The 17,112-nt window shown below is 37.3% G+C and overlaps 1 protein-coding gene across 20 annotated transcripts in view; it reads left to right on the forward strand.

Moving 5' to 3' along the window:
• Nucleotides 1–17,112, forward strand: part of NUMB (NUMB endocytic adaptor protein) — a 183,299-nt gene that overhangs the window by 130,428 nt on the left and 35,759 nt on the right. For all 20 annotated transcript variants that reach the window (XM_075531668.1, XM_075531662.1, XM_075531659.1 and 17 more), the window contains 2 exons: nucleotides 7,064–7,204; nucleotides 15,054–15,128. In XM_075531668.1, the coding sequence (XP_075387783.1) occupies nucleotides 7,079–7,204; nucleotides 15,054–15,128 (201 nt within the window). In that variant the 5' untranslated portion in view covers nucleotides 7,064–7,078. The remainder of the gene's footprint in view (nucleotides 1–7,063; nucleotides 7,205–15,053; nucleotides 15,129–17,112) is intronic.

Consider the following 17,112-nt stretch of genomic DNA (forward strand, 5'->3'; position numbering starts at 1 on the left):
CTTCTAAGAAGCATTCTAACTATACTTCTTCCAAGACAGATTTATTTGTTTTTCTCGCTGTCCATGGTTATTTTTTTGTTATTTTCAGTATTCTTCATCAGCACCACAATTCACATACATCCATTTTTCTTCTGTCTTCTTTATTCAGTGTCCAACTGTCACATGCATATAAAACAATTCAGAATACCATGGCTTTGATCAGGCTCACTTTAGTCCTCAAAGTGACATCCTTGGTCTTCAATACCTTACAAAGGTCTTTGTAGTAGATTTGCCCAATGCAAGATGTCATTTGATTTCTTAACTGCTTCTTCCACAAGCATTGATGTGGCTCCAAACAAGAAATCTTTGAAAACTTAGATCTTTCTCCATTTTTCATAATGCTACCTATTGGTCCACCTGTGAGGATTTTAGGAGTTGTTTTTTTTACATTAAATTGTAATCCATACTGAAGGATACTGTCCTTGATTTTCATAAGCAAGTGCTTCATGTTCTCCTCCCTTTCAGCAAGCAAGGTTGTGCCATCTGCATTTCACAGAATGTTAAAAAAAAAAACCTGCCTCAAATCTTAATGCTGTATTCTTCATTTAGTCTAGATTCTTGGATTATTTTCTGAGCATGCAGATAGAATAAATATGCTGAAATTATATGATCCTGATATACATCTTTCCTGATTTTAAGCCACACAATGTTCCCCTTTTCTTTTAAAACCACAGCCTCTTAGTCCATGCGTAGGTTCCACATGAGCACTGTGAAGTGTTTTGGAATTTTCATTTTTCTCAATTCTATCCATATTTTCTGTAGCCTATGCCTATGAAAGTTGGATATTTAATAAGACCAAGGAAAAACTAAAACATTTGAACTATGATGTTGGAGAAGAATATTGAAAATACCATTGATACCCTGGACTGACAAAAGAACAAACACCTGTCGTGAAAGAAGTATAGCCAGAATGCTCCATAGAGATAAGGATAGCAAGATTTTGGAATAGGCGTACACGCGTACATATATATCTTCCAGTCAATTGCCAAGCAACTGTCTTCCAGATTTCTTGGCATAGATGAAGTACTTCCAGTGCTTCAACAGCTTGTTGAAACATTTCAGTTGATATTCTATAAATTCCTGGAGCCTTGTTTCTTGCTAATGCTTTCGATGTAGCTCAGACTTCCTTCAATACCACTAGATCTTCATCAGCAAGGGATTCAAGTTCTCCTCACTTTCAGCAAGTAAGCTTGTGTCATCTTCATAATCATAATTTGTTAATAAACCTTCCTCTAATCCTGATGCCACATTCTTCTTCATGTAATCCAGGTTTGCTTAATTATTTTCTCAGCATATAGATTGTTTTCAAGGAAATGTAAGTCATCTCTATATTAAAAAATGTTTTGATTATAAGACTAGCATAAGTATCTTGTTTCTCTGAATTGCTAGATCTGGAAATTGTAAATAAAAGCATATTGTTCTGAAAGTGAGAGGTTTTTTTCAGTTTACCTCACTGAGAGAAAGAAAGTAGTACATGAGGGGTTTGCTTCCTAATCTTCTCTTAACCCCAGGTGCCATATAATCTCAGTTTTATTAAAAGAGAAATAAAAGTATAGATGAAGAAAGAGAGACAAATATTCTAAAATGACAGTGAAAGTCATTTCTGGTTAGTAGTTTTACAGGTAATTTTTATTTCATTCCTTGGACTTTTTAGGTTTGTTGTTTCTTGAAATATTTCCCATATTCTTTAAAATTCATAGACTAAGGAGTGATGTTTGGGTGATGCCTTCAATAGATGAGAGGAAGAAAATGAGGCCTTCAAAGAAGAAAACAGGAGTTAAATTTTTGTCTTTTCACTGTAATTTTTGTGTCTTTTCTCCTTACTCCTCAATGGCCCTTGGGACTTCTCCATGGAAATCCTAGGACTATTCAAACAGTACAATGCAGAAATGTGGATGGCAAAATGTTTTGAATACTGAAAGTGAAAAGATTTAGAACCTAAAGTTGATGTACATTTTCAATCTGTTCTGTTATTGTTAACAGAGTACAACAGTAAGTAACTGTCAGGGAGTAGATGAACTTACTGTTACTGAAGATACTTAGGCAAAAATTTGAGTGAAGTTATCAGAGCAGATCATTTGCCAATTGGAGGTTGAAGTACTATTTATTTCATCTGTGGTCTCTTCCGACCCTGTTGATGTTGGTCTTAAATGTCTAAAAAAAATTTTGCACATAGTAAATAGTTTCCACTATGATGGAAGCCTATCATATCTTTCTTTATTTTCAAATTTATTATTTGTCCTGTATGATAAGCACTGTATTCAGTAGCGGTAAGTTAGGACTAGGGGATACTATTTAAATAAGACACAGCCTACCATTAAGGGAATAAACCAGTGGTTCTCAACCTGCCTAATTTCGCAATCTTTTAATACGGTTCCTCATGTTGTGGTGACACCCCCCCCAACCATAAAATTATTTTAGTTGCTACTTCATCACTGTAATTTTGCTACTGTCACAAATTGGGGACTCCTATGAAAGGGTTGACCTCCAAAGGGGTCATGACCCACAGGTTGAGAACTGGTGATACAGGTTTGTTAAAATTTATGGGTTTAATGATAGAAGTAAACAGCAGAAGGTGTCAGTGGGAATCACGTGAGGTATGAAGACCTACCACAAACCAGAAAGGGGCATTTCAGAACAAAAATACTCTTGAGTTAAGTCTTTAATAGCATCTACTGCCTTAACAAGAGGCTGATTGGGAAAGGGTTTTTTTGTTTGTATTTCTTTCTAGGCAGAGCGGGTGGAATGTACAGAGGCTCTGAAAAAAGCTTATCTTACTTGGAGAACTGTAAATGGTGTAGTCTGTGATGGGAACTTAGTATGTAAATGGGCTACTGATGAGAGAAGCTACATGAAAAAGGTATATGTTTGCCATGTTAATCTTGAAGGTGATGTAAAATCAATGAAGATTTTAAGCAGAATGGTTGCATTGTCAGATTTGTGATTTCGAAGGTCCACTGTGGTAAGTTAATTGAACAGACTAGAATTGAGACCAAGTAATAGACTTTATGGTGATTTAAGCAAAACTGTCTAAGGATGAGACTGGTATAATGCAATTGGGAACTGAATTCAAAACTAGGATATTAAAAATGTTGGAGATAAAAATCCAGTAAAATTACTAGCCATAAGAAAGTAACTGAGGGTGGGGGGGTGCGAAGAATAGGGGAAAAAAGAGGACCTGATGCAAAGGGCTTAAGTGGAGAGCAAATGCTTTGAAAATGATGAGATTAAAGAATGTACAGATGTGCTTTACACAATTGATGCATGTATGGATTGTGATAAGAATTGTATGAGCCCCTAATAAAATGTTTTTTTAAAAAATTAAATAAAAAAAGAATAACTGTGAGAATGACATCAATTGGGTAGGTGGGTAGTTATCTTTGCTAAGTGAAAGATACTGGAAAATGAAAAATCAAATAGGCTTTTTCCCTCACGGTTCTTAGGGTGCCAATTTGAACAAGGATACTTATTGTCGTGGTCATCTGGTGCTTCTGTAACAGAAATATCACAAGCAGATGGCTATAACAAACAGTTCAAGAAGCTAGCAGTTTGAATCCAGGGCACTGGCTCTAGGGGAAGGCTTCTCTGTCAGTTCTGGAAGAAGGTTCTTGTCTTTTTTGAATGTCTGCTTCTGGGCCATCTTCATGTGGTGTGGCATCTTTTTTCTTTCATCTCTCCTTCCCTGACTTGGATGTTTAATCTCTTTGATAGTTCAAAAGTGATTGATTTTTAAATGTACCCTACACTAATCTCGCCTCATTAACATAATAAAGACATCCTATTCCCAAATGGCATAATCACAAGCAGCTCAGAGCTCACTGACATCAAGTCCATGCCAATTTAGAGTCACTATAGGATAGGATAGAACTGCCCTGTGATTTTCATAGGCTGTTGTTCTTTACAGGAGTGGAAAGCCCCATCTTTCTCCTGAGGAGTAGCTGTTGACTTCCAACTGCTAACCTTGCAATTTAGCAACACAGCTCATCACCACTACTCTTCAACAACAGGCATAGGGGTTAGGAAATATAAAACATATTTGGGAGGGCCAGAAATAGTTCAATCCATAACAGATATAGAAGCTTTTATTCTCTTATATTTGCATTCATGTTTTGTTTTATGTGATGTGGAAGGTAATGTGATAATACAGTTGTATGATCAAAGAAGATTTATGGAATTCTTAGATTAAAGTAGACTCTCATTTAGGGTAGTTTAGTCAGGGGTTTATCCTTTCCTCTTACTTATTCAATCTGAGCAGATTAAATGCAGAGCAAATCATCAGAGAAGCTGGATTATATGAAGGAGAATGCAGCTTCAGTATTGGGGGAAGGCTTATTAGCAACCTTTGATACACAGATGACACAACTTTGCTTGCTGAAAATGAGAATGATCTGAAGCACATGTTTTTGAAGATCATGGATTGCAATCTTCAATATGAATTACAATGCAATGTGAAGAAATCTAAAATCCTCACAACTAGACCAGTAGGTAAGATGATAAATGGAGAAAAGATTGAAGATGTCAAGGATTTTGTCTCCCTTGGATCCACAATCAATGCTCATTGAAACAGCAGTCAAGATATCAAATAACACATTGTGTTGGGTAAATCTGCACAAGACCTCCTTCAAATGTTGTAAAGCAAGAATGTTACCTTGGGGACTAAGGTGTGGCTGACCCAAGCCATGGTATTCTCAATCACCTCATATGCATGTGGAAATTGACACTGAATTAAAAAGACCAAAGAAGAATGAATGCATAGAAGAAGATTGAAAGTACCGTGAACTACCAAAAGAACAAGCAAATCTGTTTTGAAAGAAGTATAGACAGAATACTCCTTAGAGGTAAGGATGGCAAGACTTCATTTCATGTAGTTTTGGACATAATATCATGAGGGACAAGTCCCTAGAAAAAGACACCCATCATGCTTGGTAAAGCCCTCGACAAGTAGAAGACCCTACACAAGATGGATTTACACAGTGGTTGCAACAATGGGCTCAAACATAGGAGCACTTGTGAGGATGGTACAGAACTGGATTGTGTGATTCTGTGGTACAAAAGGTCACTATGAGTAAGAGCCCGCTCAATGGCAGCAGCCTGGCAACAACAGGAGGCATGAATGATCTGCATGAAGCTAGAAGAATATACTACCGTTTTTGTTCAATCCTTTGATTTAATATCTACTTCATAACTCTGAATTAAGCTTGAATTGAGAAATAATAAATTCACTTTAGAGAATCCAGACATTTTTACACTGCCATTCCTCTGTCAGAAATTAAACATTTAAAAAAAGCTGTGTGGTAAGATTGGCTTGTCTGTGTAAATTAACTAATTTGATAATAGTTATGGCATTATGCATTTTAAAATACAAAGTGCTTTCCCTCGGAGTGCATACTTTGATTTTCAAGTCTATCACTGGTGTCATGTGGGAAATAGTGTTCCATCCCTTGCTATTTAACACTCCTGCCAGAATGTTTCCTTTTATAGCATTGTCACATCATTTTCAGTTAAGATCACTTTTCAGATGGTTGAGGTGTTTAAATCTTTCAGGGAAAGAATGAAAAACGAGCCATGCTCCTTTACATAGAACTGGCTATGTTGATTTCAGATTTTGAGATTTTACTATTTAAAGAGCACTTATTCCAGTATGTTTTGCCACTGGCTCTTGAATGTTTTGTTGTTTCTTTATTAGGTCTTACTTTCTTATAGCTTTGTAATTTCTATTGCACATTTGAATGCATTAGAAAGTGCTTCTTCCAGTAGCAAAACAAAGAACTGGCTATAGTGTAACATTTCTCTTTAATTTACAGAGTTGAAGATGAAATTTATACTTTGACATTGAAAATTATTAGACTAAGATAATTATAAATATGAAAGCACATTCTGCTGTGTTCTACTTCAAGCAAGAAATTTCTTTGCACTAATTTACTCTTAATGGAACTTTTAAAATTTTAAGTATGATTAACTGAAATTTTCTAAAGAAAATGAAAACAAGTCCACAAGAGCCAAAATATGACCTTGAGTATATCCCACTTGAATTTCAACATGTTGGACATGTCAGGAGAGACCAGTCCCTTGAAAAAGGACATCACTCTTGGTAAAGTAGAGGGGCAACAAAAAAAGAAGGCCCTTGACAAGGTGGATTGGCACTGTGGGCTCAAAATTAAGAACCATTGTGAGGATGGCACAGAACCTGGTGGGGTATCATTCTGTTGTACATAAGGGCCCTATGAGTCAGAATTGACTCAATGGAACCTAACAACAAAAAAGGAAACTTTATTCTTCTTTGTAGAACATTTAATAAAAAGGTGTAGTATATTCTTACTGTAAATCTTTTAAAAAGGAATCTCCAGCACTTGGTATTTCAGAATGAGTTTCTTCCTATTTAGTATAAAAGTCTTGGAATGCATTTAGAAAATGCTAGCAGTCTATAATTTGGCCTATGTGTGCATATTTCCCTTTTGGGGAGTTGGAAAGATTTTGAGGCATAGATCAGTGTGAATTTTCTTTGTATCACTACAAATAATTACTATTAAAATGCTTGAATATTCTTAGAACCCAAGAACAAAAGAAAATTCACTGAGTTAGTTATGACTGATATTGACTCTATAGGGCAGAGAAGAACTCCATAGGATTTCCAAGGTTGTAAATCTTTACAGGTACAGAAAACTTTATTTTTCTTCCTTGGTGTACAATTGGCACGTTTGATCTACATACCCTGTGGTTAGCAGCAGCCTAACACTTAAGCCACTACACCACTAGAGCTCTTCGTTGTTAGAATAACATGCCCTATAATCCAGCTAGAGGTTATTGTTGTTTGTCTTCAAGGACTAGTGTTATAATTATCTTCTCAAAAACGCAATTGTTTGCTTTAACTTACTGTTATTCTAGTGAAAGTGTATTAATTTGTTACTTTCCCTAAACCAAAAACTTTAACTTGGGGCATAGACTTTCTATTAGTCTAGTAATCTGAAGTTGTTATGTGAGAAAGTAAGAAGTTTTCATTCATTTTTCTTTTGTCTGTTTTCAGGTTGTAAAAATTAAAATGAACAAACTACGGCAAAGTTTTAGAAGAAAGAAAGATGTCTATGTTCCAGAAGCCAGTCGCCCACATCAGTGGCAGACGGATGAAGAAGGAGTTCGTACTGGGAAATGTAGCTTTCCAGTTAAGGTAAAAGCTGGTATTTCTATAAATACTTAAGTGGAAGACTGACAGTAGGAGTATGTGAAATCCTACTAGTTAAGTCAGTTTAAAGAGAACCCTACAAAAACTAGTCCCCTCATATTCTGCCTCAGTGATATAAATGAATTAAAAGAAAACTAGATTATAATTTGTGATATTATGTTCAAATAATAATTTCTAGCATATATTCAGGGATCAGTACAACTAAGATCATTGAGGATGAGAATTGTTGTATACTGAGTCATTTCTAGCGCACAGCAACCCCATATGACAGAGTAGAACTGTCCGTAGCGTTTTCTTGACTGTCATATGTAAAGCAGATGATCAGCAGGTCTTTCTCCCACAAAACTGCTGGATGGGTTCAGACCACCAACTTTTTGGTTAGCAGCCAGAGCCAAGCTAACTGTTGTTTCACCAGGCCACCCTGGTGAATACTAATCCAAAATTACCTAACGATCCTGAATTAATTATTCTTTTCAGTGGAATATACTTCCTAATTGACAGAGCAAGAGAGTGGGCATCTGCTTTTTAAATCTTAGAATTCTTAATCATGAAGAAATCTGATGCCCATTTGTCAAACCAGGAAATAGAAATTCCAAGAGGCTAAGAAACATAATGAAGATCTAGACCAGAGAATGATGCCGCCATAGGTGCTTTTTCTTAGAACTCCGAGTCTCAAGAAGGAGGGTCCGTCAAGTAGAAAAAGGTTTTGAGAATGATGATGGCAACAAGTGTACAGATGTGCTTGACACAAAGGATGGGTGGATGGATTGTGGTAAGAGTTGTATAAAGTGATTTTTTAAAAGCAGGATCCTTTTGAATGGGTAACAGGAGGTGGAAGATGGGGATACTTCAACAGAAATGTATTCTTTCACAGTTTTGGAGGTTATAAGTGTAAAATCAAAGTGTTGACAGGCCTACATTCTTACTGAAAGCTCTAGAAAAGATTCTTTTCTTGCCCCTTCCAGGCTTCTGGTGGTTGTTGACATTTGTTGACTTGTGGCCACATTACTCCAAATAAGAATAATTTTTTCATGATGTCGAAGAAATGTTACACTGTTAGTGAAGGGGGAAAAAAGGCAATTTATCATTATGTAAACACAGTATGAGATGCATTGAGTTGGGGAGAAAAAGTATAGAAGGAACTAGACCAAAACACATTAGTATCAAGTTTCAGGTCAGATTCAGAAGAGGACAGGGAATAGGGATACCGTTACTTATGTTAGATGGATCTTAGCTAAAACAGAGAACAGGTGTTTACTTGTGTTTTATTGACTGTGAAACATTCAACTGTGTGGACCGTAAAAAACTATGGATAGCCATGTGCTTGTGTGTTTAAGAAAGGGAGAGGAAGAAAATCTTGTCAAGGGACTATCCAAAATACTTAATGGTAGTATTAGTCACTCTTAGTCACCCTGTACAACAGTGTTTCTATTACTAGACCTGCCCTTGGGGTTTCTGAGGCTGTAAATCTTTATGGGAGTAGAAGACTTCATCTTTCTCCTGTGGGATGGATGGTGGATTCAAACTGCCGACCTTTCAGTTAGCCATTTAATGTGTTAACCCAGTACACCACCACGGCTCCTCAAGGGACTATGTTTTCGTTAGGCATCATGAAGTCATCTACAACCCATAGTGATCCTATGCACAACAGAACAAAACACTGCAGGATCCTGGCCATCCTTACCATTGTTCTGTGCCTGAGCTCATTGATGCAGCCACTGTGTCAGTCCATCTCATTGAGGGCCTTCCTCTTTTTCTCTGCCTTTCCACTTTGCCAAATATGAAGTCTTTCTCCAGGGACTGGTCTCTTCTGACAATATGTCCAAAGTATGTAAGATGAAGTCTTGCCATCCTTGCCTCTAAGGAGCACTTCTTTATAAATAGTGAAATACTTTTCAACATTTTATCAGCAGCTTACAAATATTTAGAAGATAACAAAGCTAGAAGAAAAAAAGTTAACCGTTTAGATGACCAGACCAGATTTTATATATATATATATATATATATATATATATATATATATATATATATATATATATATATAATCCTTGTTAATTGCCTTCAAGTGGATTCTGACACATGGCAATTCTATGTGCAGATGATAGGATTTATAGGACTTTCAAGTAGAACTAATGATTTTCTTAGTAAAACTAAGGATTTTAAACTGTGTGTCCTTTTTGAAGCAGATCACAAGGTCTGTCCTCCGAGTTGCTCTGGGTGGCTTGAAGACATCAGCTTTCTGATTTCAACTCATAATGATTGTATAGACTAAATAGAACTGCTTCATGAAGTTTCTGAGACTAACGCTTTCTGGGAGTATATAACTTCATTTTTCTCTCAAAGTGGGTTTGAACAGACAGCTGTGGTGTTAGCAGCCTAACACTTAACCCACTGCACCATTAGGGTTCAACTGTAGTAGCAATACTTGTTATACACACATGCGCGCGCGCGTGCGCGGGAGCGCTTTCAAAAAGTTTGTGGTAAAATTCTACATTTTCTTTTAATTCTATTTTCCCCAAAACTTTTTGAAGACCCCTTAAGTGGTTGTGTGTATATATGTCATCCTTTTGTTTCTTTGTAATAGACTGGGAATCATTTTCTTAAACTGTGGTTTAATCACTTGGGAGTTCCATTGGACTTCAGAATTATCAAAATAAATCATACTCTGCATGCTAGAAAGTATGTGACCTTGGACAAGTTATTCTATATCCCTGAACTCCATTTCCTTTACTAGCTTGTAAAACTAATTTGTAGTTCTTGCCTTTCTTAGTGATTCAAGATAATGAAAATGTATAAAGCACCAGCACAGTTATTGGCACACAACAGATACTCAGAAAATGATTTCCTCCTCCTCATGTTATTCTGAGAAGCCCGGTGAACCGATGGTTAAGGCATTCAGCTGCTAACCAAAAGGTTGGTGGTTCAAACCCACCCAGCAAAAATTCCTTCTTCTGTTTTGACGTAGAGGGACATTACGAATCAGAATTGCCACAATAGCACACTCACTGCCATCAAGTTGATGCCAAATCATAGTGATCCTATAGGACTGAGTAGAACTGCCCCTGTGGGTTTCCAAGACTCTTAATTCTTTACAGGACTAGAAAGTCATGTCTTGGTTTCAAACTGCTGACCTTTTGCATTGCAGCCCAATCTGTCACCACTGTGCCACCAGAATTCCTACAGTGGCTCACACTAATATATTATTGAGATATGTACATCAGCCAGTGGTCAGTTTGGTTAGTTCCGTTTATAACATCTTTGATATGCTAATTAGGATCAAATCCTCACTTGTATAGTTCTAAGATGAACTAAAAAAAACACTGAACTTACTGCCATTCAGCCCTTGCTGACTCATCAAGTACATAAACAGTTTTATTTTTGTAATTGTTTTATCGACATACCTTACACAATCCAATATATCCATTACATACAATTCTGTTGTTCAGTCCCATCAAGTGGAGTTATACAATCATCAATGCTATCAGTTCCCCATTCCCCCACCACCCTCCCTCTTCCAATACCCTAAGGGAACCATACTCCTGTTACTGTTTCTGCAGATTATCTAGTCTTTCATGTACTGAACAATCTTAAATATACAAATGAGCATATGCAAATCTAACATGATTAATGAAATAAATCAAATAACCTTAATAGTAAGGGGAGGAAATATTTATGAACTAGCAGATAATTATGTGTTTCATCAGTGCCATACCGCACCCTGGATTTATAATCCTTTCCATGTGACCCTTCTGATAGAGAATGTCCAATTAACTTGAAGGTGAATTTTGGGTCTCTATTGCATCCATGCCCTTTCACACTGAGTTGGTTCCATGTTTTGGAACGTCTGATACTTCTTCCCATCAACACCCCGTGATCACACAGGCTGGCATGCTTTTTCCATGTGGGTTCTGTTGTTTTCCTGCTAGATGACAAGCCTTTAAGACTCCAAACACTATATGTTTTGATAGCCGGGAACCATCAGCTTTCTTCTTTACCACATTTTCTTTTTTTTTAAATTGTTTTATTAGGGGCTCATACTACTCTTATCACAATCCATACATACATCAATTGTGTAAAGCACATCTGTACATTCATTGCCCTCATTCTCAAAACATTTCCTCTCCACCTAAGCCCCTGGCATCAGCTCCTCATTTTTCCTCTCCCTCCCTGCTCCCTCCTCCCCCATAAACCCTTGAAAATTTATAAATTGGTATTTTGTCATATCTTGCCCTGTCCGACATCTCCCTTCACCCACTTTTCTGTTATCCATCCCCCAGGGAGGAGGTCACATGTAGATCCTTGTAATCAGTTCCCTCTTTCCAACCCACCCTCCCTCTGCCCTCCCAGTATCGCCATTCACACTACTGGTCCTGAAGGGATCACCCGCCCTGGATTCCCTGTGTTTCCAGTTCCTATCTGTACCAGTGTACATCCTCTGGTCTAGCCATATTTGTCACGTAGAATTGGGATTATGATAGTGGGGGAGGAGGAAGCATTTAGGAACTAGAGGAAAGTTGTATGTTTCATTGTTACTACATCATACCCTGACTGGCTCATCTCCTCCCCGAGACCCTTCTGTAAGGGGATGTCCAATGGCCTACAAACGGGCTTTGGGTCTCTACTATACACTCCCCCCCCTCATTCACAATGATATGATTTTTTGTTCTGAAGATGCCTGATCACTTCGACACCTCGTGGTGGTGTGCTTCTTGCACGTGGGCTTTGTTGCTTCTGAGCTGGATGGCCGCTTGCTTACCTTCAAGCCTTTAAGACCCCAGATGCTATATCTTTTGATAGCCAGGCACCATCAGCTTTCTTCGCCACATTTGCTTATGCATCCATTTGTCTTCAGCAGTGGTATCATGGCGGTGAGCACACAATGATATGATTTTTTGTTCTTTGATGCCTGATAACTGCTCCCTTCGGCACCTTGTGATCACACAGGCTGGTGTGCTTCTTCCATGTGGGGTTTGTTGCTTCTGAGCTAGATGGCCACTTGTTTACCTTCAAGCCTTTAAGACCTCAGATGCTACTATATCCTTTGATAGCCGGGCACCATCAGCTTTCATCACCACCTTTGCTTATTCAACTGCTTTGTCTTCAGCAGCTGTGTCAGGAAGGTGAGCATCATAGAATGCCAGTTTAATAGATGAAAGTATTCTCGCACTGAGGGAGTTCTTGAGTGGAGGCCCAATGTCCTTCTGCTACATTAATACTAAACCTATAAATATATGCACATTGATCTATACTTTACCACATTTTCTTATGCACCCACATAAAGAGCTCTAGAGGGTTGCTCATTTTCCTCAGTACTTTCTGCTTCCACAGAGCTCCCCTTTTTGATCATCTACCAGGAACTTGAAACTATATTTACTTTGCTCTGCCATGTATCCACAGTTTCACCTGTGTCAAGGGCTAAATAAATGGTAGGAGACAGTAGAAGAGGAGGGAGTGAAAGAAGGGTTGGCCCTACTCTCCTGGAACTGTAGTTCCATTAAACAGAGGCGGAGATTCCCTTTCTTCACAGCTGTGACTCTTGTAGTTTTCCATTGTGGCCATCACATCCTTCAACACAGGATTTCGTGGAAGCTGGACTAAGAGACTTCCCCTCACCCCTCAAAAAATGAAAAAGAAAGGCGAGGGATGGAGAATCCTCTACTTTAAGCCTAGTTCCCTTTACTAGTCCTCAAGCCAGAGCTGGAGGGCTTTATAGAGATTTCTTTCCGCGTTCACTTCTGGTTTCTGGTGGTGTTGAATTTGGCCTGCAGGATACCAAAGAAGATGATGTCCTGGGGGGAAAGGTCCCCAAATACAAACATTTTATACAAATACATTTTATTAAATCTTACATAGGAGAAAGACAAGACAAAGAAAAAAAATGAATCATCTTGAATGAAGAAGACCATAGTCTCCAAAGAATTCACAGTCATGTGGCTACATTGTCAACTTTGGTGAGCAAAGGAAATCATCACAAGATCATGACTGATGGTAGATTATTTCATCATAGTCTTTGGCAAGACCATGGAAGCTGAAAAACCAAACTCACTGCCACTGAGTCAACGCTTACTCATAGTGACCCATCCTGTAGTTTTCCAAGACTGTAACTGTTTACAGGGCGTAGAAAGTCCAGTCTTTCTTCTGAGGGGATCTGGTGATTTCAAACTGCCGACCAAGTGGATCACAACCCAACTTGTAGCCATTATACCACCAGAGCTCCTGGAACCATGATTAGGCTATGTATACTATTACCAATTAAAAACACAAGATTGATTCAGAGCCCTCAGATCATGTTGGTATATAACTCATGACCATGCAACCCTAGTACCCCAAATTCCTTTCCAAGGCATACTGAGGCAAGTCCCTGAGGGAAAAAGTGCCTCTCCTTCAACTGGCCAAGGGAATTGTTGCCATCAACTATCAGACAAACACTGCCTGAAGACAAAGTTTTTTGATTTGCTGGTTATTGGTCAGAAAGAACTCAGTGCAAGCAGAATGTATGTAGGGACTCAAAATGGATTTAGAGCTCCTACTGTAAATCATAGCCTTCCACAAAACTTCCGCCACCCACCCACAGCCATCCAATGAACTCCAACTCATTGCAACCCTAAATAGGGTTTACGAGGCTATAAATCTTTACTGGAGCAGATATCTTTCTCCCAAGAAGCAACTGGTGGGTTTGAACTGCTGGCCTTGAGTTTAGCAGTCCAGTGCTTACCCAACACCATTTCACTTACATTTCAGAGACCTCAAATAACTCCTCCATACAGCCAATCTCGGTTTTCTTGTTTATTCAGTAGGAAGCACAAGGTAGAATGTTGTATAATCCGTCTTTCCCAAAGCTATAACCCAGAATTTCCATTTAAAAGAGAGGATTTATAATACTCTGGGTCTTATCCCTTTTCTCTCTCTCTCTCTCGCCTCATCTCTTTTCTAACTCGGCAGGCACCATTCCCACTGAAATACAATTCTGACGGCCTTACAAAAAGTACTTTTATTGGTTCTCCCATGCCTCTAGCTTTAAGTACAGACTCTTTAATTCAATATTCTCATTCCCAGCTTCATAGAATTTTCAGCCAAAAAGGAATACTTGCTGATATACAGTTATCCTAGCCCACATCCATAAATTTATGTGATTTTTCGGTGTAAAAGAGTTCCCAATCTTTCCATTTCTGCCTGTTGAAATTTTATAATATTGTTTAACACATACTACTTCCTTAACTTCTAACTTTTGGCGCTAGTCTTATGTGCTCCTCATTAAAAGAGTTTGTGGTTCCTTCAACCTTTAAATAACTGTCATTTGTTCCTTTAAAGATGTACTTTGTCAGAATTACTGTTGTACGTAGACATATAGTAACTGTGTTTTGCACAGGCTGTTATAAGATGAAAGTTGTCAAGGATTTTGTCTTCCTTGGATCCACAATCTCGATGCTAATAGAAACAGCAGTTAAGCTGTACAAGATTTCTTTAAAGTATTGAAGAGCAAGGATGTCACTTTGAGAACTAAGGTGTACATGATATTTTCAGTCACCCGATTTGAGGACCCCAAAAATAAGAAATGTTTTATTAACTTTTCTACAATGGCTGTGAATTTTGAATGTACAATGTACCGAGCACTTGGTTGCTAACTGAAAAGTTGGCAGTTTGAACCCAGCAGCTACTCTGTGAGAAGTAGATGTGACAGTTTGCATTGGAAACTATGGAACTGTTCTACTCTATTCTATAGAGGTGCTATGAGTTGAAATAGACTCATTGATGATGGGTTGGGTTTAATACTTACCTCATAGGAACTATTCGGTACACATCATTAGCCCTAACATCTTTCTTCTTTCCACAGTACCTTGGCCATGTAGAAGTTGATGAATCAAGAGGAATGCACATCTGTGAAGATGCTGTAAAAAGATTGAAAGCTGTATGTATTTCTGGTTGCCAGTGTTGATATCTGTGTTGTCAATCCTTTCTTAAAAGATTTTGCTCAGTAAATCTTAGTAACTCATATCATTTGCTGGGCAAACTTATAACTAAAATGCAGTAAAATATTCTTTTTTTCAATAACACAGTATCCAGTAAGAACAGTGTTTTTTCTTAAGGCAAACGTGTAAGTTCAACAATAAAGAACATCTCATATGATTCATTTAAAGACATAATTTATAAAAACCAGCCTTTTCCAGTTAGGTCAGACATTATCCATAAACTATTTTACTGTTGATTTGGAACCACATTGAATAAGTGGTAGATAGAATAATAAAATTCTAATGGCACTATAAAACTGTCCTAGGTAGTGTCTTAACCTGTGATAACTGGATTATCATTCACTGATTTTTAAATCTCCCATAAGAAGCAGCTTTCCAGGAAGATGTAGAAGATGGCGATATCTGTATCAGTAGCTGGGAATGTTTGAGATTTAGGTGGGGACTCCTATCTCACTGTTATCTTGATTCCTGACTTCCCATATACATTCACCCCAGTTTTCTTCTGGTTGTTCTTCTAACATAAACATTTTTTTACTACCTTTTGCACAAACTCCAGCTTAATTTAAATGGAAGAACCTTTTCCAGGGTGAATTATCTATAGAGCACACACTAGCCATGCACCTGTGCATTTAATAAAAGAGAATTATTAATTATTCTTTAAAGTTCAGATGAAAACCTTAATTTCCTATTTTAGATAGGTTTAAAGAATGTTTCTTAGACTCTGATAGCCTTTTTACAACCTCCCTCCCCTCCACTAGGTGGCCCTTTTCCTTCTTGGCTATGAAAGCTTTTAGCATTACTTATGCACGCCCTTGCCCCAAACAGCCTTAAATACTTGTTGCTTTGGGTTTGCTGGTATGATGGGCTGCCACAAGATTGGCTACTAATGACTGCTTTTTTTCAATTTGCTTGGTAATCAATATTTTTCTGCTTCTCATTGCCTTCTATATGATCTCTTATCTATAAGTCTTTAAATAAGATATAAAATCAAACAACTTACCAGAGAGAGGCGGGGTTTATTTTGGAACAAATGCCTAAATCTGTTGTAGAAGATAAAGGAAGGGAAATATACCTGATTATAGTAAACAATAGCATATATGTGTATGTGTATACACACGTAGATACATATGTATATACACAGATATATACAAATTTAACGTATATACATATATTTATGCATTCAATATATACACACAGTATTTATATGATATATATGTGCACATACACACATGCTATTTATATACTGTAAATCAGGTGTTGATCATTTAAAGTCTTACATGATTGAAAACCTTCCTGCTCTCTCTATTCTCTAATTCATCATTAAGGGGATTTATAGCAGCATATTATGGTACATGAAAGCATCACCCAATTATACACATCTGTTTTAATTTTATAACTATTTTAAAATGGAATTACTTTGTAAACTAAAGATTTTTTACATTTTGTAGTTTGTAATCAAGATGTATTTTTAAAATGAAGAGTGATGCAATAACTTGGTCTTGGCTGTCTAGTTTAAAATTCTTACCTTCTTTTGACTGGAAACATCACATCTCTATTTTATAAGTAATACCTATTCATGGCATAAAGTACAAATGAACCCAGAAAAGTTAGTAAATAGACAAAATCTCATGCTTTCCCTGAGATGCAACTAGTAACAGTTCAGTTGCAAAAGTTACTTTTTTAGTAAACTTGTGATTGTTTTTTAATCAAGAAGATTATAAACTATAAGCACAATTATTTGAGGAGTAGGGCCATTCAGATAGTAAAATTTTGAGATTTTGCTTTCACCAGCTAAAGGAATCAAATTGCCATTTTATATATATATATATATCTCCTATGTCTAGAACCAGGGTCTGGCACATAGTATTCATTCAAAATATATACAAAGAACAACCTAGTCCACCTCAATGTGTGGTCAGATTG

This window comes from Tenrec ecaudatus, chromosome 14 (genome assembly GCF_050624435.1).
Source record: "Tenrec ecaudatus isolate mTenEca1 chromosome 14, mTenEca1.hap1, whole genome shotgun sequence".
Classification (NCBI taxonomy): Eukaryota; Metazoa; Chordata; class Mammalia; order Afrosoricida; family Tenrecidae; genus Tenrec; species Tenrec ecaudatus.